Here is a 25,248-nt window from a genome sequence, read left to right on the forward strand (position 1 = left end):
GCTTTATGGTGCAAAGCATTTCCTAATTACTTTTTCTCGTTTTTAAAAAAGCTTAAGATAAGTGCAAAAGAATTATGTTGTTTTCCTTTTGAAATTTTCTTTTGCTCTCCACTTTTATTTCCCCTTCCTCTCCAAATGGATTGAAATCCAAACGTGATTGGCATCGTATTAATCAAATTTAACAATTTTAAAAAATAAAAGTAAAATTTTAGAAAAAGAGGGGGGCATTCCGAGAATCGAACTCGGGACCTCTCGCACCCAAAGCGAGAATCATACCACTAGACCAAATGCCCTTGTTGTTAAAAGTTTATCTACTTTAATTATAGTTTCTTCTAAATATACTTTCCAAATTCCTAAACTCCTCACGTCTATATTAAAACTCTAAAATTGGGGTGGGAATTGAGGATCGTCATCTTGAATCCTAACATATTTTTAAAATCTGCATGAGATTTGTGGCTAGTGGGGTACGAACACGGATTGCTTTGATATCATCTTTAACCCTCATTACCTTTGAAACTCTCACTAAACCTCCAAAAACGTTTGGCAGAAAATTATCAAATTACCACTATTGGTTCATGTATGGTCGAATGACCAAAATAGCCTAATAGATTTTGGTAAAAGCTACTCAGTAAGTTTTTAGTTTTTGTCAATTAATCCCCAATAACTTTTGGTAAAAAAACCCAAAAAACGACTGTTTATAATTTTCACATGTAATTATCAGATTTTTAAAGAGGTTATTTGTACTTTTTAGATTTAAAAAGGGTTGTTTGTAATTTTCTAATTTCTGTAGGGAGCTATTTGTAAAATTTATTTTTTTTTTAATGTTGTTTGTAATTTTTAAATTTTTTAGGTCTGCTTGCAACTTTTAGATTTTTCAGAGGGGTTTTTGCAATTTTAGATTTTTCGGGGATGTTGTAATTTTTAGATCTTTAATGGTATTATTTGTAATTTTCATATTTTTTCGGAACCTATTTGTAGTTTCCAGAATTTTCAAGAGGGGTAATGTGTAGTTTTTAAATTTTTAAAGGAGTTGTCAGTAGTTTTCAGATTTTTCAAGGATTAATTTATAATTTTATATTTTCATAGGGATGTTTGTAATTTTTATATTTTTAGATATTTATAATTTCCGGATGTTTCGAGGAGTAATGTCAAAATTGTTCCTTATACGAGAAAAATAAAGAGAATTAAGAAAATGATTATTTGACTTTTTAAGAGGGATAATTTATATTTTAATTAGGATTATCAACTATTTGATTACAATTAGAATTTATTTTTTAAAGGTGACATATAGATGATTTCGGTGCATTTATGAAGTCAATAGGGGGTGATACCGCAACACTGAAAGTATGAGGGACTTAAGTGCAAAACTGCACTTATAATAAGTTTGGGGCGATGCATGAGAGGAGTATGGATACGTTCTTTAAGTGATTGAGAGCATTGGATAAGATTGAGAACTTAAATATATTTGTGGACTTATAAGGTAGAGAGGTCCATTCGGAAAATCTGGAAGTTTGGGATGTTTTGTGCAAAATTTACAAACTCCGCCCAGATAAATGCCCCGTTGATAGGAGGATCTTTGTGAATATTAGAATTTTCAATTATAGATAGTCATGAACTGATTAGTATAACCAAATATTTTATTATAGTTAGAATTTCTAACTATGAATAGATTTGATCTCATGATAATTATTAGATAAATATAGAAATAAGGATACGACGCATAGCATTATTTGTGCATGCACTTACATGGCTTTATGTGCCATTACATTACTTTGTGTGTTTAAATGACTTGTGTACCTTTCAGAGTAGTTTACCAACTTCACATTATAGTTTACCAACTTCACATCTACTCCTCTATACAAAGGGTGGAATTCAAAATTCAATGTTCATGCTACAGTAAATATTACTATCAGCACATGGAATACCGTGGCATTTAAAAAAAAAAATTATTGTAACAGAGACGAAAACGGTAGCGTTCTTTAAAAATACTATAACATTAATACTGTAGCACTAGTATACTATAATAATTTAAAAAACGCAAGATACTGTAGCAATTCAAAAAATTTTGCTGCAACACTAAAAACATGATTACTGTAACGTGAAAAAAATTATCGTCATGCTTTGCACGGACAGCACACTAGTTATATATAAAGGAGGGATATATTACGTTCTCTTCGGACCTTTTTTTTCTGCTGGGTGCATTCCTTTCTTTTGTTATTACGTGGTTAATTTGCACATGTTGTGGCTCACTGCAATTTAAGGTGACAACTTTGTGCTTATCTACGAAAACATAGGTAAGCAAATACCGCTACAACTACAAACTACAATGAAACTCGAAAATCTGACTCGAGCAATTGCCATTAAAGCAAGGAAATAGATCGTTGCGAACCGACAAGAGCTACAAAAATCAAATGCAGATCCACAACAATACATTGTTAGAATTGGGGGTGGAAACCAACCTCCGCCGGCGACGAGGAGCTCCGACGAGCTCGGAGATGACGAATGAAACTCGAAAATCTGACTCGAGCAATTGCCATTAAAGCAAGGAAATAGATCGTTGCGAACCGACAAGAGCTACAAAAATCAAATGCAGATCCACAACAATACATTGTTAGAATTGGGGGTGGAAACCAACCTCCGCCGGCGACGAGGAGCTCCGACGAGCTCGGAGATGACGCTGGCGAAGTCGACGGCGAACCCCCCAGGCGAGCTCGAGCCCCGCAAGTCGAAGACGCGACCCTCGAGCGAAACGCGACGCTGGCGAACGCCCACCTGACCCGCGCGTCCAAGCTCGTCGACCCGCGCGTTTGGGAGATGCCGACCCCCGCGTTCTTGACGACGCTCGCGTCCCACTTGTGCGCTGGTGACAGGCTGTCGTCAGCCCCCATCGGATCCGCCTATAAAAGCCCCTTTGCGATGCCCTAGCCGAATGCTTTTTCCCCCTTTTTCGTTTTTCTCTGGCGACGACCAAAATGCAGAAGCGTTTTCTTTTTTCCAGCACTTGGGACTTTAGATCTTGAGGGGAATTTAAAACAGAGAGAGAGAAATTAATTAAGGGTTCTTTATTCCTTTTGAAAGGGGTATTCTCAAGAGAGAAATTGAAAGGGTTTATTCCCTTTAATTATTAACACTGTAGCTACAGTGTTTATTTGAGAAATCTCAGTTTGAGATTTGCTCTTCAATTGTAATTTCTTGTTTGATTAATAAGAAATTAACTGTGTGGCTCCCGAGGACGTAGGCAGTTGCCGAACCTCGTTAAATCTTGTGTACTGTTCTCTATTCTGCGTTTCTGTTGCATTAGGGATTTCGGCGTTAAATTACTAACACTCGTCATTGGTGAACTCTCCAACGCTGGCGACTCCACCTCCCCTCTCCCCCTCTCTTCTCTCTCTCTCTCTCTCTCTCTCTCTCTCTCTAGTTAGGGTAAAATTTTGGGATTTAATTAATTTGATTAATAATTTAATTACAATTGAGTTGACTTAATAATTGGAGGTTTTATCTTGAAAGTGTCACCGTGTGAGGGCATGTTGGAAAATTTGAGTTTAGTGTGACCAAAAAAAGTTCATGGAAATTTTGATGAAGTGTGGTATATTTCTGTTGTTTTGAAGTTTGTAGAATTTATCTCTGATAAAAGTAGTTTATCGTATTTTGTGCAAAACCTAATATTTCAAGAAAGTTTTTCTAAATCAACAGAATTACAACTACAGTTTAACAAAATCATTTGTTAATGCTTCACAATTCCGACGGAGAGAGACGGGTGAAGCTACAACCTCTTCAGTATTGCATACAGAGTCAAGAGGTAGAAATTCAACCAGAGGAAACGGACGAGGAAAATCAAACTTCAGAGGTAGATCAAAGGACAGGAGGTCCAAATCAAGGAATCCAAGCAACAGCTCGAAGGCTATCGAGTGTTGGAATTGTGGAAAGACCGGGCATTACAAGAATCAGTGCAAGAGCGCACAGAAGGAGAAGGAAGCGAAGGCAGAGGTGAATGTCACCTCCACTTCAGGAGGAGACGACGCATTGATATGCTCTTTGGAGAGCAAGGAGGAATCTTGGGTGTTAGATTCAGGAGCGTCGTTCCATGCTACTTCTCAGAAAGAATTCTTCGAGAAGTATACCCCCGGAAATCTTGGATACGTATATCTTGGTGATGATCAACCGTGTGCTATTGTGGGCAAAGACGTGGTGAAAATTAAGCTGAATGGGTCAGTATGGGAGCTGAAGGATGTCGGGCATATTCCCGACCTGAGAAAGAACTTAATATCCGTAGGCCAGTTGGCTGGCGAAGGATATACCACGACCTTCTATGGAGATGATTGGAAGATCTCAAAGGGCGCAATGACGATTGCCCGAGGCAGGAAGACTGGTACCCTATATATGACAGCAGGTGCACGTTGTTTGATCTCAGTTACAGCAGGCAATGAAAGGGGATGAAGATTATGCACACAAAGGGAAAACTCCCAGGACTGCAGTCAGTGGAGATGGATATGTGTGAAGAATGTATACTTGGAAAGCAGAAAAGAGTCAGCTTTCAGACAAGTGGCAGAACCCCCAGGAAGCAGAAGCTAGAGCTCGTTCACTCAGATGTTTGGGGACCAACAACCACCGCGTCCATTGGTGGAAAACACTACTTCGTGACTTTTATCGATGATCACTCTCGGAAAGTGTGGGTCTACTTTCTGAAGCATAAGTCAGAAGTATTTGAGGCTTTCAGGAGATGGAAAGCTATGGTCGAGAATGAGACCGGTCTGAGAATAAAGAAGCTCAGGACCGACAATGACGGTGAGTATGAAGACACCGGATTCAAGAAGTTCTGCTATGAGCACGGGATCAGAATGGAGAGAACCGTGCCCGGCACGCCTCAGCAAAATGGTGTAGCTGAGCGGATGAACCGAACATTGACAGAGAGAGCCAGAAGCATTCGAGTACAATCAGGCCTACCGAAGCAGTTCTGGGCAGAAGCGGTCAACACAGCAGCTTACTTGATCAACCGAGGTCCATCGGTTCCATTGGAGCACAGAATACCAGAGGAGGTATGGTGCGGAAAGGAGGTAAAACTCTCACATCTAAAAGTTTTCGGTTGTGTAGCTTACGTGCATATTAGTGATCAAGGCAGGAATAAGCTTGATCCCAAGTCAAAGAAATGCACTTTCATCGGCTATGGTGAAGATGAGTTCGGCTACCGCATTTGGGACAACGAAAACAAGAAGGTGATCCGGAGCAGAGATGTGATATTCAACGAGAAGGTGATGTACAAGGACATGCACAAGACAGATGACTCAGAGAGCGAGTCAATATTTGTAGATGCAGATGATGTCCCGAGTAACCTCTCGGAAGAACCCAATGCAGAGGGTCCTCAGCAAGAAGAGCCTGTTGGACAAGATGGTGCGCAGGAGCCCGACGCACCAGCTCCGATATTAAGAAGATCTTCTCGTCCTCCTGTACCCAACAGGAGATACATGAACTATCTGTTGTTGACAGATGGTGGGGAGCCTGAAAGCTTTGATGAAGCTTGTCAGTGTGGAGATGCGAGCAAGTGGGAGCTTGCAATGAAAGATGAGATGAAGTCTCTCATATCAAACCAGACGTGGGAACTAGCTGAGTTGCCCACGGGTAAGAAGGCACTCCACAACAAATGGGTGTACCGGGTGAAAGAGGAGCAAAATGGTTCCAGAAGATATAAGGCCCGGCTAGTTGTCAAAGGTTTCCAGCAGAAGGAAGGAATTGACTACACCGATATTTTCGCTCCCGTGGTGAAGCTAAATACTATCAGGACCGTGATGAGTATTGTAGCAATTGAAGATCTTCATCTCGAGCAGTTAGACGTGAAGACGGCGTTTCTTCACGGAGATCTAGAAGAGGAGATATACATGCACCAGCCAGAAGGTTTCTCAGAAGAAAAGAAGAAAAAGAACCTGGTGTGCAGACTCAAGAAGAGCTTGTATGGCCTGAAACAAGCCCCAAGACAGTGGTACAAGAAGTTTGACGGCTTCATGCACAAGGAAGGTTTCCAGAAGTGCAACGCCGACCACTGTTGCTACTTCAAAAGATATCAGTCCAGCTATATCATCCTACTGCTGTATGTTGATGATATGTTGGTTGCAGGAGCAGATATGGAGGATATCAGAAGCTTGAAGCAGCAGCTGTCAAAGGAGTTTGACATGAAGGACTTGGGTCCAGCGAAGAAGATCCTTGGAATGCAAATCACGAGAGATAAGAAGAGAGGTCTCTTGCAGTTATCTCAGACGGAGTACATCAACCGTGTTTTGCAGAGATTCAACATGGGCAACGCCAAGCCTGTGAGCACACCCTTGGCCAACCACTTTCGTCTATCGAAGGATCAGTCTCCTCAGTCAGAAGAAGAGAAAGAGAGTATGGCTCAGGTACCTTACGCCTCAGCTATCGGAAGCTTGATGTACGCTATGGTCTGTACGAGACCAGATATTGGCCATGCAGTGGGAGTGGTCAGCCGGTTTATGTCGAATCCAGGAAAAGCTCATTGGGAAGCGGTCAAGTGGATTCTGAGATATCTACGAGGCACCACACAGAAGTGTTTGCACTTTGGTAAGGGAGAGGTAGAAGTGCAAGGGTACGTAGATGCAGACTTCGGCGGCGAAGTTGATCACCGAAGAAGCACCACCGGCTATGTATTCACCGTTGGAACTACAGCTGTTAGTTGGATGTCACAGGTACAGAAGATCGTTACCCTATCCACTACAGAAGCTGAGTATGTTGCAGTGACTGAAGCCAGTAAAGAGATGATATGGCTTCAAGGTTTGTTGACAGAGCTGGGATTCAAACAGGAGAAGAATGTTTTGCACAGTGATAGCCAGAGTGCGATACACTTGGCGAAAAATTCAGCATTTCATTCTAGAACGAAGCATATTGCGCTTCGGTATCACTTCATCAGATCCCTGTTGGAAGATGACGTGTTGAAACTGGAAAAGATTCCAGGAAGTAAGAATCCAGCAGACATGTTAACAAAGACGGTGACAGTTCAGAAACTGGAGTTGTGCGCAACTTCAGTTGGCCTTCATGCATAGATGATGAAGGCGGAGCCACACAGGAGAGGAGTTTGATGGGATAGCCTGTTGACGGCGGTTTGATCTCCAAGTGGGAGATTGTTAGAATTGGGGTGTAGATCAAACCTCATTTCCGATGAGGAGCGCCGGCGAGGAGCTCCGACGAGATCGATGGAGCGAAACGCGACGCTGGCGAACGCCCACCTGACCCGCGCGTCCAAGCTCGTCGACCCGCGCGTTTGGGAGATGCCGACCCCCGCGTTCTTGGCGACGCTCGCGTCCCACTTGTGCGCTGGTGACAGGCTGTCGCCAGCCCCCATCGGATCCGCCTATAAAAGCCCCTTTGCGATGCCCTAGCCGAATGCTTTTTCAGGCTGTCGCCAGCCCCCATCGGATCCGCCTATAAAAGCCCCTTTGCGATGCCCTAGCCGAATGCTTTTTCCCCCTTTTTCGTTTTTCTCTGGCGGCAACCAAAACGCAGAAGCGTTTTCTTTTTTCCAGCACTTGGGACTTTAGATCTTGAGGGGAATTTAAAACAGAGAGAGAAATTAATTAAGGGTTCTTTATTCCTTTTGAAAGGGGTATTCTCAAGAGAGAAATTGAAAGGGTTTATTCCCTTTAATTATTAACACTGTAGCTATAGTGTTTATTTGAGAAATCTCAGTTTAAGATTTGCTCTTCAATTGTAATTTCTTGTTTGATTAATAAGAAATTAACTGTGTGGCTCCCGAGGACGTAGGCAGTTGCCGAACCTCGTTAAATCTTGTGTACTGTTCTCTATTCTGCGTTTCTGTTGCATTAGGGATTTCGGCGTTAAATTACCAACATACATAGGCACAGAAACACAGTACCATGAGTTAAAAGATGATTCCTGTTCTCAAAATAGAAACGAGTACCAGCAAAGGAGCCAAAAGATTCATCCTGCTGATGCTATCAAAAAATTACAAGACTGAGTGGCGTCCTGCAAGAGAGAAAGAGAGAGAAACAAAAATCTCGATACGAGACCAGAACTTCAAACTGATCATATAAAACTGAAAAAATGTTCTTAAAGAGAGAGCCACATCTCGCACAATATCGCCTGGAAAAGCAAAATAAAGGGGAAAGAAAGGAAACACAAGTAAAAAATGTTCTCGAAGAGGTATGAACATGAATTTAACATCATAAAAATCATATACTGATCATCTTTTATCACGTACGGAATTCCTAAAATGCACATGAATGCCCAACCAAAAAGGAAATAACTATCACATAAATACTATGGCTTAAAATAGAAAGATTTTTTTATGATAAAAACCAGAGAGACATTGATGCGTTTCAAAGAGAAATTAGATATGAACATATAGATATCACTGTATTTCCAAAGGACTCGCTCGTGACACTTCAGGGAACAGTTCTAGCTTCAGAGATGATAAATTTCTATTTCAAAATTCAAAACAAAGTTACATTAATTTAAATATATGGTTTTGGTACCGATGCAGAATCGAGTTCCCAATAGCCGCGGAGCGAACCATCAAATTCTTCTGTCAGCTGGAACGCCGGAATTTGATGAGAGAATCTCAGATTTTCACTTAACGGTATCTCCATAACCTGCTCAACTCCTCCTTCCTTTTCAGGCTTGAATACGAAATTATAATCAACAACCTTGGTCAACAGCAGAACTTTCACTACAGAACCAGTAACCTCGAGGATTTCTGCCACGTAGTGTTCACATTTACTCAAGTCTTCTTCTGACCAGTCCATGCTCCAATCTTTGTACAGCGCCCAAACCTGACCGGTTCTTGGATAAATATCATACTCCCACTTTTTCCCGTCTTCAGCCTGCACCATATGAGAAAAGTGAGCAGTATCAAAGGTTTCATTTGTTGCACGCTCAACTTTAAATCTGCCACAGGTAGCTGGAAGATTTTTCTTGATCCACTTCTCCTCGTCTTTTCCTTGGGGGGAAAGCTCGACCCATGATACGGCTATATCATCACCATCAACTTTCTTTATCATTACGTAGAACTTTGGGTACTGGTCTATATCACTGTAAACTGCCCAAATTTGTCCACGTTGAAAAGTATCGATGGTCTTATCTTCATGAAAGTCATGGAACTCAGTCTTCATTAGGCGAATCCCGATTTAGCGCATCAGCGGAAACACCTTTACTCCCCCTAGTCTCCATATCATTCTCCTCATTTAGTTTCATGCTCATTGCTTTAACAGAAGCAGTGTCAGGAGAAACAGAAGGAAAGACATCTCCAAAATTATTCGGCAAAGAAGCAGTGTCAAGCTCAAAAGAACCTTCTGGAACCCCCTCTCTTTCACCCCCAGACAGTCTATAGGAAGGAATCCTGTGAGAAAATCGAAGTACTTCACTACGGAGTATTCGACGCTTTCCATTAACCACTGATCTCATGAACAAGCTCACGGATCCCTGTACCTTGACTAAATCGACAACATAAAAATCGTTGCCATCAGATAAATCAGAAAGGACTTCAATGACTTCATATTCATAAAGCCTATGACTGTTTGCATCAGAGATCCACCCAGCATCCCAACCCTTGAAAAGAGCCCAAATCTCACCCTTATGAGGATACATATCATATGTATTCCGGTTTGCGCCTCCGCCACTCTTCCAAGAAACTTGATGAGAGAACATCTCCACAGTGGTGGTGGATTCTAACTTGCCGTGCCTGTACTTTCCACAGGCAACTGGAAGCTCGGCACTGTACCATTCTGATTCATGTTCTCTAAAAGGGACATACTCTAGCCAAGTGAAACGCAACCTGAATGGGGTAAATACTTGCCTAATCCGAGCATAGAATCTCGGCATTGCATCTAAGTCATCATAGACAGCCCAGATCTGATCAGCTGCAAATTTACTAGGATCCCTCTCCTGCTCAAAATCATAAAATTCAGAATCGGGAGAAGAGAAAGACCTAACGTTTGAAGAGGCCACAGGCTCCGAAGTAACGTTTGGTTCTTGCTCAGTTTCATGCACCTTGTATTTCTTGACTGGTTCATCTCCATTAGGTAAGTTCTCTTCAGATGCGCTTTTTCTCCGATCATCATTAGCATTGTTATGGATGCCACCAGAAGCTCCAGCCTTTCTTAATCTTTTAGGACTAACAAAATCATCATCATCATCAATTTGACGTTCATTATATGTAACATCTTGCTTTACACGGCTAGATCGTCGTGGGTAACGCCCATTACTAGTCCCAATATTCTGTTCTTCAACATGGACACTATCTTCGGCAGCTTCATACTCAAGGTCAGTGCTACTTTCTGAATCACTAGATTCTATGACCATCTTTCTACCTTTCTTTTTGCGTGAATTTTGAGCCGAAGGCTTAACCGGTCGCTCCTTCCTACCTGCCTTTGCTGTATTTACTTTTTCAGGCTTTACCTTGTTACCATCCTCCTTTTTCCCACAACGGTCCATATTGACTCCAGAACTAGATCCTCCAGCAACATTTCCTTGAAAACCCGTGGCAAAAGAAAAATTGCCAAAAGTGCTTCCTTGAAATGGAACCTCTTGCTTGGAATTTTGAGTATGGCTATGTAAATTAGAACTTTCCCAAGGGCGTGGCACAGATTGTTCATTTAGTTCCATTGCAACAAAAGGTTGCAAGCATCTATTACAGCGGATAGATCTATTCAAAAGGTTCCGGAAATATTGGAATTTCATGCAACAAGCTGAACACATGGTCCAAAAAGTTTGGGATCCAACTGACTGCTGCTGGTTTATGTTGCCAAAGTGAAACGTAGCAGTGCTTGTAAAATTGTGCTGAACTGCAGGTTGTTTTCTAGGAAAAGTGGTCATATTTGCATTTTGTGCAGGTTGCTTCGACACAGCTGTCGTAATATTAGCTCTTCTTTTCATGTCGTACACAGAACGTTTAGCTCGATCAGACAATATCATATTCGCTTCACCAATCAGCTTAAATGCTGCTTCAGCACCAGCAAACTTGTTCTTGTCTGGATGAAGCAGAAGAGCAAGCTTGCGATACTGCTTCTTGATCGATGATTCATCGGCTGTTTGTTCTAATTGGAGAACACCATACCAATCCATTTCGCCATTGACCTTAAGCCCCGCGCGGCAATGGACTTCACAAACTGTTATCATCTGAGAGATGTTATCAAGGTCTGAGAAGAGCTGTTGAGCCTTCAGAGCAACTTTTTTGGCCCCCAAAAAATCTTTGAGTTGCATTTTCTTTTCAGCGATCTCCTTGGCTCTGAGAGCCTCTTCTTTATTACACTCCATTGTAACTTGTAAAAAAAGCTATCCTTGAAACTCCTCATGTGAGATTGGCTAACCGCAAAAACAAAACCTTCCTCCACATTATGCTCCCAGTCACAAAAAACAAAGAAACGAGTCCTTTCTCTTGAACCTCTCAATATGGTAATGGAGGAAAAAAATAAAGATATTTGATATTTCAACAAAGTAACAGCTTCCTAGCAAGCACTTCTCATTGACATTCAAACGCCACACAAACTAAGCACCTGCATGAAGAATACAAAATGAATCATAAATAGGAAGGAAGCAACCCTCGATACCACAGAAGACAGAAAATTCCATATGTTGGACCTTGAAAAAAAAGTAAATTACATGTACCTACAAACATATACATATGAGAAAGTGCATTGTTGGCAACCAGAAAGGAAATGTCATGCTAACAGAGATAATTAAAAAAAAATCCACTTATGATTTAAACATGCCAATCTAATCATTGAGTTTTTGTACACCATCATCAAAGTAATTAAGAAATAGTGACCAGGTAAATTATTTTTCTTCATCAAAACTTCAAAAGCTAAGTAAATAAAATATTGTACCCTTGCTCCAGATAAGAAGAACAATAGAAAAACATAAACCCTGTACAAGAAAGGGAACTTGCTTGCAAAACTGGTAATTTCCAAGAAAATAGCCCTCAATCAATTTAAATGCTTGAAACCTAGTCCAAAAGGAGCTTCTGGTGGTTTTTGAAGACTTCAGTTCTTGTGGTAAATTGGTAATACAAATGAACAAAGATAATAGAAGGAAATATATAAGATGTAAATACAATAGTTTTACAATTGGTAGCACGAATATATTAGCGATATTAAGCATAAGTTACAGAACCAAAATCATAGGATGCGTTTTGTCTGCTTATAAGTGTGGATGTGAAAGTCTATGATAGAGAATAATTGCCATGAGTAACTAAACAACAGTCAGATCATCACCAAACAGAATAAGGTTCCAGTCAAGGAATTAAATCAAACAAATCTCTTTAAAGTATGAACTCGTTAACTGGGCATATTGAAGATGACAATTCATGGTGAACGTTTTATGCTCAGATTATACCGGTCACACAGGACTATAAATAGCTAATTTAAAAGTCAGATAACCTTAAAAATCCCAAAGATCACAGCTTAAAAGGTTAAAAATATAAATATGATAATAAACAAGTGTGCAATTCATACATCTTGGCCAAATTACTTAGGGAGTGTTTATGTTCTGTACTTAATATCAGAGATTTATCATAATGAGATTGAGAAGGAATGTGTTCACATGAAGTAGGACCGTTAGGATGGATACGTACTTTTGGAGTACGATGTGAATACCCATGAAGATGAAGGGAAGTAGGGAGGGAATACTATAGGTGAAAATATCAAAGTAGGATTGTTAGTATGGAACATTATACTGGCACAAGTATCTTGACGCATACCCAACCAGGTTAATAATTGCATCAACCATATACAACCTGTCTAAACTGATTATCAATAGGTCAAGATTATAAGAAAAGTGATTAGCTTAGAAGGTCAAGCCAGTATTGAACACATAACCAACTTTAATAAACCACTGAAATTGCTATTACATCCACCAATTTTAATAAATTGTCCCAAGTTTAGTCCCTCAAATCAATGAAATTGTCAGGTCCCCCAATTCTTATAAGTTGTTTTAAATTGATCCCTACAATCAAGAACAGAACTAGCAAGATATAAATATTGCGGGACCTAATAGCAATTTCAATGATTTAAGGGACTAGTTTCAAATATTGAAGATTTAAAAAAGATTAGTATCGAAAAACCTCTAAATACAATGTCTTTTGCAATTAAATAATAATCTATATGCCATTTATTCATTAACTATACAAGTTGTCTTATTTTTCAAAATATATGATTTCTCAAATCAGATCAAACCAGGTTAAACAAGTCTAGCCCTTCAACTTTTATCTGTTACATGGGTTACACAAATTGACATGTTTATGACTCATACGTCTCTGTCAGGAGCATTACCAGTAATTTTGGTTAAGGTTTAGGCGAAACTGTTGAACGGATTGAGAATACCACCCTTATTGGGATCGATGCATACCAATATGCTAAAAAGTTACATACTTACATCCATAAGAAGCTTCATGTAGCTTCAAATTTGATTCAAAAAAGAATGAATATTGATGCAGATGGCTCGGACTTGAGACATATTAACTGACAGACTAATTAGTGCACCAGTTAGGAGAAATATATATATATATCATGATTGGTTAAGCAAGTAGGACTAGGAGTATATGCTATTTACTAGTCTAGGAAAGGAAATGGCCCTTACAATATGTAATTCTAGCCAGTTGTTAAAGTTAGAATCAAGACTCTCTTGCTATTGTTGTTATCTTTATCATAAGAACACATGAAAGATTATGCACGTGAGGCCCGGTTAGGTGGCAAGTGAGTGGGTTGAGTTATGGGAAGTCACAAGTACATGCTACAACATTTTGAAAATATAGAGAAAAGAGTAATACACATTACTAGTATAGTATTATCCAGCTGTATGTTATTATCTAGCAAGAAGTTCGTGAATCAGGCATTTGACAATATAGCCAAATGTCTTACGGCATTAATAAAACTGATTATAACTTGATAAACAATTCTTACCTTTGTCACAGGATGAGATTTAATGACGATAACGATACTTGACCAGGATCAAAAAAAATCTGCAACAACAAAAACATACTTTCAAACGCTGATTCTACTGAATTTCTAGAGGCACTCTATAACTTAATACACAACATAAAAAAAGAACTGCATAGAAAAATTATTCTGTTTGACAAACTCCCATGTGCCTAGAAGAAACACCTCTTTTCAAACTCTATGCTATTTAAGGCATTATGAATATAGAAAAACTTGCAATTACCTATACCAACACTGATTATCTTAAATATACTATCTTATTTATGCAAACGAAGGAGAATGGTTGAGACAAAAAGGTCAAAGCTCACAAATCATGACTTAAATTTTGTCTAAGATCCCTTCCACTACATTAAAACTACAAAGTTGTGGTGAGGATTGATTTATAATTCTATACGCTAGCACGACTCTGCCCAGTTGTCAAAAGTCACTTTTTTTCTGGACTCCACTTTAAATTCATGCCAGGTGGGATTCGAACTTGGTTACAAATCTCCACACAAATCAACTAAAAATATAAATTTGAAAATTTAAACAGTACTGGGGATCCATAATCGCTCAGCTATAGACCTAACCAGCACATGGCAAAACCTCACTCAAAAAAAACTAGCTCTTGATAGCATCTCCCTCACCAAGACCAAGTAACTAAAAAACTTCAAAAATCTAGTTAAATTGTGTACAAAGCACAACAATCCATGTTCTCCACACAGATGCCAATTAAAAAAATTTCAACCCAACACAAAAAGATCACATCCCCATGTTCAGAAATAACCAAAACCCAGCAAATTCCATAGCAACCACGGATAAAAGTGAAATCAACACTAAATATGCTGAAGCCCTACGCTCCAAGAAAGGGCAACCGTCCAAAAATCCAAAGCAGAGAGCAAAGTCAAAACCCTAGATTTCGAAAGAACCCCGAGATTTCAACTAGAATCAAACCCTAGGTAGGGATTCGGAAACCCTAGAAAGTGCTAGATGTTAGAGAGAGAAACTCACGGTCGTCGCCGGCAATCCGAGGAGAGAGAAAGAGCGGAGGGAGGCGAGAGAAAGGAAACGAAAATCTAAAGAGGCGCCCCGCTCAGCGGGAACTAAAATTTGGGAATTTTGGGAGGAAGACCCTGGAATTTCTCACTATTTTTCTTCCTTATGTCGCTGGTAAATTGTGTATTTACATTTTCACCCCTGATGGGTGGATACAATATCATGAGATGAGTGGTTAGGATCTGTTGGTGTGGGGTTTGATTAGGGGCATGGGTTTTATTTTATAGGGGCATATTTGTCATTTGGTATTAAATAAATTTGATGCACTTTGCCCTAGAAAGCTTCTGAAATGACAATTTTGCCCTTTTCCACAAATTCTAGAAAAATCACTAGAGGGCATATTTGTCATTTTGTAATTTAAATGATAAGCTTTCAATAATATGTAGATATTTGTACCTTATTTTTACAATCAAGGCCCCATTTCTGGTGAATTATATATATATTTTTTATTACTCAATGCAAATTATAATCATTGGCTAGGAAGGTTTGGATTCTCTCAACTATCAAAAAGCCGTGCAGCGACCATCTATCGTGTTTAATCATAAATGTTTATTGTCAAATTGATGGTTATAACCCATCTTACTGAATGTAAAACAAGAATGAATGCAATTTAAAGGTGTATATGAATATTAAATTTAGAATGAATCATAACCGTCTATTAAACAATCGACGATCGAAATTAAAGTAGTAACCTCTACACTCTCTCCCTCTCTCTCTTATGAAAGTTTTGATTGATTTTCAATGCATTCAGCCATGTCTCTTATTGTGCTTTCATGAAGTACCGAAGTAAGTGATCTAGCCTTAAGACTTAAGAGGAGGTTTATTCTGAGTCACGTGCAGAACATCTTTTTTGCTTCCATAAAATGCCTACACTCTATTAAGCCTTTCTCGTCCATCATCCTCGATCCCTAACTTTATTGAATATTTGATCCTAATTTCTCTTTTGATTGGTTATATTTTCAAATTGGTGGATTATATGTACTATAATTTCTTATTTAAATTATGAAGCTTAGTTTGAGTGTGGATGATTTGCTATATTATTTTATGCAAATGGTTAGGAGAAAATATTACAATCTTTGGAGAGGAATTCCGAAGGCATAAAGATATCTACAAAGGACAAAACAGAAAACTCTAATAAGACAAATTATTTGGAGAGGACTATTTACTTTTTTTTTAAATTTTGTTTCATTCAGAACTATATCTTCCACACACTGGGCAAATATTACAATCTTTTTTCACTCAATGAGTATACATTAACTTTTCTAAGGAAAAAAAAAATCAACTGACTGTATCTCTAATCCAAGTAGACAGTTCAACTTTGGCTCTAGTCATTGCCATGTATCTGATTTTATTGACACAATATCCAAAATTGAAAATATAAAGCATTTAACATGTGAAGCTATTCTCTAAAATGCAGGATAAGGCATTTAAGGTCTGATTTTTTAGTGTTTGAGTGTGCACTCCTAATTATAACTTCATTTTTTTACACATTAATCATTTCACCTTCTTGTCCATTCTTACAGCGTTGCTTGTGCCTAGTACTTGGCTCATTTTGAACATCAAACAATTAAAGTTTGACAAATAGCACTAGGATTTACCAAAATGACCGACTGGGGAGAATACATCACCCATAAATTTATGCGAAAGATCAATTCTAATGTGGTGAACTTGAAGACCCAAATATAAATGGGTTTTCGGCGACTTGCTCCAGAGATGTACATAACAGATCTCTGCATTGCTTTAATGCACCTGAAGGCATGTGGATTGATAAAAATGAAATTAAAATCATCCAATCATATCTTGATGAGTTGCATAGTTGAACATGGGATAAATCTACTTTTTGTTATCCCATGCTGAGAGGCAGAACCATAAGGTAACTATAGTGAAACCTACACTTGACATCACTACGTACTTACCTTCCTCATTCCATTTCTCACTACTTATTTGAAAGCAGAATTTCTTTTATACTCTCAGAGGTACAAAATTAATGAAAACAGAGCTAAAATTTTTAAAATACATACACCGTCAACCTTCAGTGTCTTGTTCTGCAGAAAAGAAATTAAGAATAAATTTTGATGATATACGCTATAGTTTCTACAAGTTACAAGGAATTGACATCTGTGTACATTAAAGCCGCACAACTTATTGAACCTCCAATAAAATGGGGAGCTATTCAACTCAATCCTTTTTCTAAAGATGACGCTCTCCACATAACGTATAATAGCTTATACATTCCACCTTTAAACACCCATGAAAAGAGAAGAGTTAAAAAAAACATGTTTTGTTCAGTTGTTAGCTAGAGGGTAATTCGCCGACATAGATGACTAAATAAATAAAATTTACCTTTAAGAATCGGTTTATGTTATCTTCAATGCAATCTCCCTCATCAAGTCAGAAGGAGCTGTTAAAAAAAAAGGATTTGCTGAGGAAATAGGCTCTAAGTTATGTTGGATAAAATATAAAATAGAGTTATGGAAATAACTAATTAACTATACCCGAGGAACTGGTGAAGAGTTCAAATTGACCCATTGCCTGCCTCAAGAACATTTCCACTCCACTGACAAGAGCAACTCCACATTCTCCAGCTTCGCGCATAAGTCTGGTCACTTTCGGGTTGTAAATAGCATCAAAGACCAGAGTATAAGAACTGAGAGCTTGCTGTGATATCACACATTTAATCACATTAGTCAGATTGCATACACTGATTGCTCAGCAATAACTTAGCTATAAAGCTGAAATTATTGTACAGAAGTTTTACATCTCTAACAAATGAGAAATGTCAATTGGTCTATCACAGTAGAAAGGCATAATTTATGTGCCTGTCATAACCGAAGATGGTACTTCTAGTATAAAGATTTCATTCATCTAATTAGGAAGTAAAATACAGGTTACTGCCAATGCACTTACCCAAAGAATATTGATTACAGATATTTTGGAAGGGAAAGTGACCTTTTCACTAACGCTGACATTCACAAGAACACATAATTTGAATTCTTCGGTTAATTTAATTTTGTGAGAGAAATAGAAGAGGAATAAAAACCTTTGACGGTAGAGGTGTATCATGAATATTTGGATACATTCCTACTGATGTTGCGTTTGCAAGGACAGCACCTTCTTCTGCATGAAAATTTTCCAACTCAGCAAGTCTCAAAGCCTGTCCTCCAACTGATTTAGCCAGCTCCTTTGCTCGCTCTACCAATTAGAAAAGAAACATGAAATTTAGTTCATAAAACTTACGGCTATCTTAATTTCTTGAAATAAGCAAGTTCATACAACAAGCAGAAGGCCAAGTGTTAATTGCAGATACACCCGTGGTAATGTACGGGTCAACCACTTATCTTATTAGCACCCTCTGATGTGAAAACAGCGTTCTCTCTTGATTACCTGCACCTGTCAGATGAGTGCCACAATACCTTAATGTACTGCACGAAGAGACACTATTCTTTTTGAGGTCTTGCACGTACACCGGTTATATAGTACAGGTACAGATAAGGGAAAGATAACCTTGTTTGGGCATAAAAGAGGTCTATGTATTAGTGAAAAGTTTATGGATCGTAAGTGGCTAACCTCCTTTAGGCAGGTGCTGTATCCGCAATTAGCCCCTGATAGAACTTAGTCTAACAACACATTTATAACACTAAGAAATATATAATATAAATTATCGAAATTCTATAAGAACCAAAAAAATTAAATAAAAAAAGACGTTGGTGGATTAGTGGGTGATAACTACAGCTCATTCAACACTTAAATACTAAGGGAGAAAATAAATCATTACTAGCAAGTATACAAAAATTATTGAAGTTGGGAAGGATAGAATATTTAAAAAAAATCAATAACAGACTGTTTCAAAAGTTAAAGTAAAAAACTGAATTAAATATCAAAGAATGAATTGGTTCCTACCATAGGTACGGTTTGCAATCACAACTCTTGCACCCTTGTACTTCGCTCCAAAAGCAAGTGCCCTTCCAGCACCTCCAGCACCTATGACCACGAAAAGTCTACCAGCTAGAGGTGAAACAGCATCCTTGTGCCCCACTAATCCTGTAGCATTTACACGTCAACAGAACGTTCTGAAATTATCATTTGCTCAACTATATTATTAATTGATATTAAAATCTAGATCAAAAAGTATGGCACCTCTAATTCCATCCTCAATAGCGGAAATTGCACCAACATAGTCAGTGTTGTAACCAACAAGTTTTCCATCAATCGGTCTCTTAATTATAGTATTCACAGCTCCTATGGACTGAAAAGATCAAAAGAAATAAAAGTCAGAACACATTAAATATACTGTCACCCGTTTGGGATGTTAATTCAAGACACGCATTGACCAGAAGAACCCAGTAAAATAGATGAAATAATACAATAGAAAAAATGCCACCAGTTACCTTAGCAACTGGATCAACTTCATGACAGAGAGTAACTGCTGTCTTCTTGTGAGGCATCGTATTACTATCACCCAGTTGGAAGAAAGAAGAAAATGTTAAAAACAGACAGTATGGAAGAATCTGGGGATATGCAAGTATAGAAGAACAAAGAGCAAGCCACACCTGAACCCAGCAAAATCTGGAGATGAGTAGGTATTGAGGAAATCAGCAAGGTTATCAGTTAAAAATGGCACATAAACCGCATTGAGACCAAGTTCTTTAAATACTGCATTGTGCAACCTAGGGCTTTTGCTCTGGCCCAATGGCTTTCCGATTAATCCGTATACTTTTGTATCAGCACCAATATGCTTGATTCTGTAAACATCAACCAAGTCTGACATAGTTGGTTGACCGGGAGCTGATTCCTTACCCCAAGCCAGTGTGCCAAAGGTAAGGTATCCACCAAATTTAGGGCAAAGTATCCGGGAAATAACTCCTCTTTCCCCCATACACAGTCCTATCATTGGGACCTGCAATCCAGTAATTAGTCAAATTGAATGTGTAAACAGGTAACACACTACAGAAATATTCCCGTGCTGAAGATATTCCTTCAAACCTTCAAGTTCACATAGCATAGAAAAGGAGAAACAAGGAGCTTTGTAAGCAGTAGAAACTCTTTAAGGTAAGAACAGCTGATTGGTACTGTTACCTAGTATTTGACTATTCGCTATGGAAAATTGCATCAACATAATGTGAATGCAATCAATCTGCAATCAATCTGCAACAATCCATAACATAAGCAGAGAAATTGGAAATAGTCCGCCACTCCGCCATCATAACATTTTTTTCAGGGGCTTTTGTAGACATAGTGGGGGTTGTAGATCTTAGCATGTTATTCTTTTTCCAAATATAAAACACCCACTAGGTCCTCTGCACTGGTACTGCTTGAACTAAACCTCCTGTCTAGGATAGCCCCAAAGTTACAAAAAGCATTAGGCCGCCTATGCGTCGGACCCGGGGGCCTAGAGCCTAGGCATTTTCCTATTTTCTTTGTTTTTTAATTATAATCAATGTTGTTGAAATCCCTAGGCATCACTATGTGTCAAACTGACGCCTAGCGCTAAGCCCAGGAGGATTCTTTTTTTAACTGGTGGCGGAGGAGATTTTGCTGATGGTTGGAGGAGTTCGTAATCGGTGGAGGAGGCCAAAGGAGTTCGGAGGAGGTTAGAAAACACAGAGGCGGCAATTGAGGAAATCACGACCAAGACTTAGTGGTGCAGTCCATGTAAGTAGTCTCCGCTCACCTAGGCGCTTTTTAAGACAATGGATAGCCCACACAAAAGCAGAAGGCATACTTGAACTGGTATATTTTTAAGATCATTTGTCTAGGGCAGGAGCTTTTTAAGACAATGGATAGCCCACACAAAAGCAGAAGGCATACTTGAACTGGTATAGTTTTAAGATCATTTGTCGGAAAAAGTTTGAGCGTAAATTGGGTATACTTATGAGTTATTTGACCTTTGTGCTTAAAATTATAATGTGCATGCATAACTAAAACAAAATTCATAGTATAACTATTACCTCTTAAATTAAAGTATGCTGGCAATTAAGTATGTCACTAAATCGTCAAGATTCATTAATCAGAAAACCTTGATTTAGTCACTAGATATTGGAGGTAAGTAAATCAATTGCTACGTAATCAAAGAGTTACTGTTTTCACAGAATATACTATCATTGGTTCAAGCTTGCTGGAAAAGATATGTTTATCTTAGTCTTTCACATCTCTTTGGACAGACTTCAGAAAGAACTATCTTGATTTAATTTGAATTTTAGCATAAAATCTTAATAACTTATTCATGTCTTAACTGTTATGCATCGAGCTCCCTAGACCTCTGCCTAGAACCTGTTTCTTCATTGAGTCTCAGCACACATACATGATAGAACTGCATATCTGAGTTTGCGCAGGAAGAAACGCAAGATGAAATGCATCTATTTCAAAAATAATAGAATGCAAGTGGCTACAAGACCACAAATTGATGCTTTCTAATCGCATCAAAGCCTTAAGTATGTGTCACCTGGCAATGCACAATCACTTGAAACATGCGTGCCACATCACAAATGTCCACAGCAAATGTTGCAATTTTCACTATATCTGCTCCGACTGCCTGTATACTCGCAACAAGACTGCCAAGATCCTCACTAGATGGAGTGAACTGATAGTTATGAGAAGAAATAATGATCTTAGTACCCTCTGGCCTCTTTCCTGATATGAAGTCAAAAAACTCCTGAGCAACCTGTAAATAAAAGCATATATAAGGCCCAGAAGAACTATTTGTCGCTTGCAGAAAATAAAAATATAAAAAATCATCAACAGGAAAACAAACAATATAAATTAAAATTACTTGAAAAGTGTTTTTTAACCCCAACTGAAACCTTCCAAATGCATGGAACCTTGGTGGAATAGAAATCAAATTTTGCCCAATGTGCACTAACTTAAACTAGTAAGTTCAATTTCTCAACCACAAACCCCATTTTTCTCCTACTTTGGACCACATAGAAATTAGAGCCAATGAAGTCACAAGAAACAATGTCCATGAATAATGAACATAATATAGCATGACTTGAGATAGTTATGTCTGCCATTACTCAATAAAATCTTAGTTGAACTCTAAGGCTTGAGAACGCATGTTAGGTGTCATCTTCAGTAGCCAAGTGTTCAGCTTAGAGCCTCAAAACACAAGTTAGAAAACAAATGTAAGTATGTTCTAATAGAAAAGGGACCCCGCTGCACAAGACTACTGACACTGTATGATACAAGAGGGTCAGAACTACAAAGCTTTAGCCCTCATTGTGATAGGTTGTACCCATGACTTCCAACTCGAATTGCTGACCTTAAGATTGTAACGGTACTTCGCTGTAAGTTTCATGTTCAGTATGTTTTAGATAATTAATCTTCATTGCTCTCACATATCTCTGTTCTAGTTCATGTTCCCTTCGATACGCATTGAAACCAAAGGAAATGGATGGTACTCAGTCTCTTCTGAAATTTATGCAAATGCTTGAATAATTGTTATCACATTCACTATATGAGATTTGCTGAGGTAGGTGATTGTTCAGTCTCATATGCCTGCTCAGTAAAATTATACAAATGCTGTGATTAGTGCAACAGGGTCTTGAGTATAACCGGAAAGAATGCAGACAATTGACAGTCGAGAGAATTACAAAACTGAGATTAAGCATGTTCATCTTTTTTATTATTTTACCATAAGAAAAATGAGGAGTATGAATTTCCTGCTGCCATAAAGAATTGATGGCATATTATTGACGATTGTATGTATACAGTATACTAATGACATGTATACTAATGAAAAACATACCTTGAGCTCAACGTCCACATATTCTGCTCCCAATTCCATGGCGAAAAGAAGTGCTTCAAACCGCTTTCTGTCATCACCTTCATATTGACCTCCTTCCCAGTTTGGCCTATAATGAAGTGAAAGGAAGTCATAAGCAAACTGTACATAAGGAATAGAGATAAATCCTAACAGGATAAGTTAATGGAGAGAATAAAAGGCTTCAACAATGTTTCTTAACGGTATAACATCATTCCATGATCCAAGTGTTACGAGAAACTGTTACAATGTGATCCTGATATCTTACCATGAAGCTTCGGGCTCACAGTAGATAATCTTGCTCATGTGTCTATCTGTTCAAACAAGATTTAAACTACTTTCCTAATGAGGTCACATATTGTCAAATACCCTGTACTCCGTGTTGATATCAACTCCACTTACTGTCATTCATAGTCAACAGATCCTTCAACCGGCTATCCTAGAAAGTATTAAAACCAGTACAAAGGGGAATCTCATAAGAGAATCATCGAATCTAAATGAACCAGAGAGTAGATCAAATTCGCCGAACATATCAGTGGCTCAATTTCAGCTGCTGTGTTACTGAAAAAGCAGAAGCATGCTTATTGCACTCAGACTACCATAAACCCTTAATTAAGCTTTAGATTTCAACCAGTAAGTACTAACTAGTTGGTGACCTGAGAATCCTAACTTGTGCGAATTTTCAAACAAACATAAGAATACAACAACGTCTAGTGGTTCCCAGGGAGTATAATACCTTAAAAGATATCAAATTAAACCTTGAAAGGTTTCAAGGATGTAACTATCTAACTTTAAAAATAACCAGATCGGACAATAAGCTCACCTCCTCTAGAACTCATTAGACTAACAAAAACATACCCAGGTATCCAAATTTCCAGTAGTAACAATATTATGCCTTAAAATTACAACAGTATGGACATTTTCAAAGGTGATTGTGGAGACTATCCTAAATTACGAGCTTCCCTCCGTCACATTCTTCAAGAAATCAATCAAAACGTAAAGTTCACAACTTTTGTGCAAAAAACTAATCGAATTCGATCCTTGAATACCTGTAGGTGACGAGAACGGGGAGGGGCCGGTTCTTGATGAGGAGCTCGAGATCCCTCCTCGGTTCAAAGACGGTGAGGTGATCGATCCTGAGCTCGGCCACGTCGGCGCCCTGAGACCTCGCCGTCGACATCTCCCCCGCCATCTCCTCCGCTGTCTTCGCGATCACTGGCGCGCACAGCAGCGTTGATCCGTACTTGTCCGCCATCACCCTCTCTCTCTCTCTCTCTCTCTCTGAAGTTTTCTCTCTCCACGGAGAGAATTTTATATGAATACATTGACTAGAGAGCAAGTGGGGGTTGGTGGCGGCGATTAATCGCGAATTTCTCGGCAGAGTGGCGGTAGGCCGCCGGGTGGGGCCCACAGGTTTTGAGGTGACGAGAACGGGGAGGGGCCGGTTCTTGATGAGGAGCTCGAGATCCCTCCTCGGTTCAAAGACGGTGAGGTGATCGATCCTGAGCTCGGCCACGTCGGCGCCCTGAGACCTCGCCGTCGACATCTCCCCCGCCATCTCCTCCGCTGTCTTCGCGATCACTGGCGCGCACAGCAGCGTTGATCCGTACTTGTCCGCCATCACCCTCTCTCTCTCTCTCTCTCTCTCTGAAGTTTTCTCTCTCCACGGAGAGAATTTTATATGAATACATTGACTAGAGAGCAAGTGGGGGTTGGTGGCGGCGATTAATCGCGAATTTCTCGGCAGAGTGGCGGTAGGCCGCCGGGTGGGGCCCACAGGTTTTGAAGAGGGTAGGAGGGGGGACAAATTTTGAAAACCATTCTATTTATCAAAAAAATCGTAAAAAAGATCAATTCTAAAAATAATTGTCAAAATCTATCTAGTTTCAACCGTCGAGCTGAAATTGGATCGGTTTTGACGAAAAAAAACTATGAAAAGTCTCGTGAAGTTTAGCAGCGCCTAATGTTAATGGATTAAAATCGTCAATAATTTCACGGGACTTGCAGTCCCGTAAAATTTGTTAAAGTGCCCAAACTCCACGAGTTAGAGTCATTTTTCAGAGAGCTAGCTCTCTAGAAAATTGTTGCGTGCAACTCCACAAGACTTGAAGTCCCGTGGAGTTTGGCAACAGCTATATAAGGCGCAGAACCCACGCGACAAATAGTCGCTCTCACCCAACCCACGCCACCCTTTCTCCATCGTTCCCAAACCCTAGATCCTCTCTCCCCTCGTCCCCCACCGCCGCCACCGCCGATCCTACCGTCGCCCGACGTTGATCTTCCTCACCGGCATTGATCGATCTCACCGGCGTCATCGCCGGAGTTCACCGGAAATTAGGGCATCGACAATTTTAAGATAAAATCTTTTTAAAAAAAATTCCTAATTTTTTGATATTCTCACTATTTTATGGTGATTACTTGTGAAAAAATAGATTTTGAAATAATTTTTGAATTATTTATGATTTTTGTGAAGAAAAATTAAATCCTTTTGTGTATTTAGAG

General features: G+C 39.1%; 2 protein-coding genes and 1 non-coding gene across 3 annotated transcripts; all 3 read right to left on the reverse strand.

Moving 5' to 3' along the window:
• Positions 222-293, reverse strand: TRNAP-UGG. Its single transcript has one exon. It is a non-coding gene; the product is annotated as a tRNA-Pro (tRNA).
• LOC109831771 lies at positions 8,282-15,064 on the reverse strand. Its single transcript, XM_020399182.1, is given in 4 exon segments — positions 8,282-9,120; positions 9,122-11,513; positions 13,917-13,975; positions 14,943-15,064. Coding segments are annotated over 2 exon segments (2,799 nt in total). The 5' UTR covers positions 11,275-11,513; positions 13,917-13,975; positions 14,943-15,064; the 3' UTR covers positions 8,282-8,474.
• LOC109831772 (bifunctional 3-dehydroquinate dehydratase/shikimate dehydrogenase, chloroplastic-like) lies at positions 16,931-24,069 on the reverse strand. The gene is made up of 11 exons (XM_020399183.1): positions 23,796-24,069; positions 22,732-22,837; positions 21,430-21,648; positions 19,538-19,884; positions 19,376-19,439; positions 19,125-19,233; positions 18,888-19,028; positions 18,028-18,179; positions 17,483-17,645; positions 17,331-17,388; positions 16,931-17,225 (listed from the first exon to the last, which is right to left on the reverse strand). Exons 1-10 carry the CDS (start codon positions 23,999-24,001, stop codon positions 17,345-17,347), a joined length of 1,551 nt encoding a protein of 516 aa, XP_020254772.1. The 5' UTR covers positions 24,002-24,069; the 3' UTR covers positions 16,931-17,225; positions 17,331-17,344.

Source organism: Asparagus officinalis, chromosome 2 (genome assembly GCF_001876935.1).
Source record: "Asparagus officinalis chromosome 2, Aspof.V1, whole genome shotgun sequence".
Taxonomy (NCBI): domain Eukaryota; kingdom Viridiplantae; phylum Streptophyta; class Magnoliopsida; order Asparagales; family Asparagaceae; genus Asparagus; species Asparagus officinalis.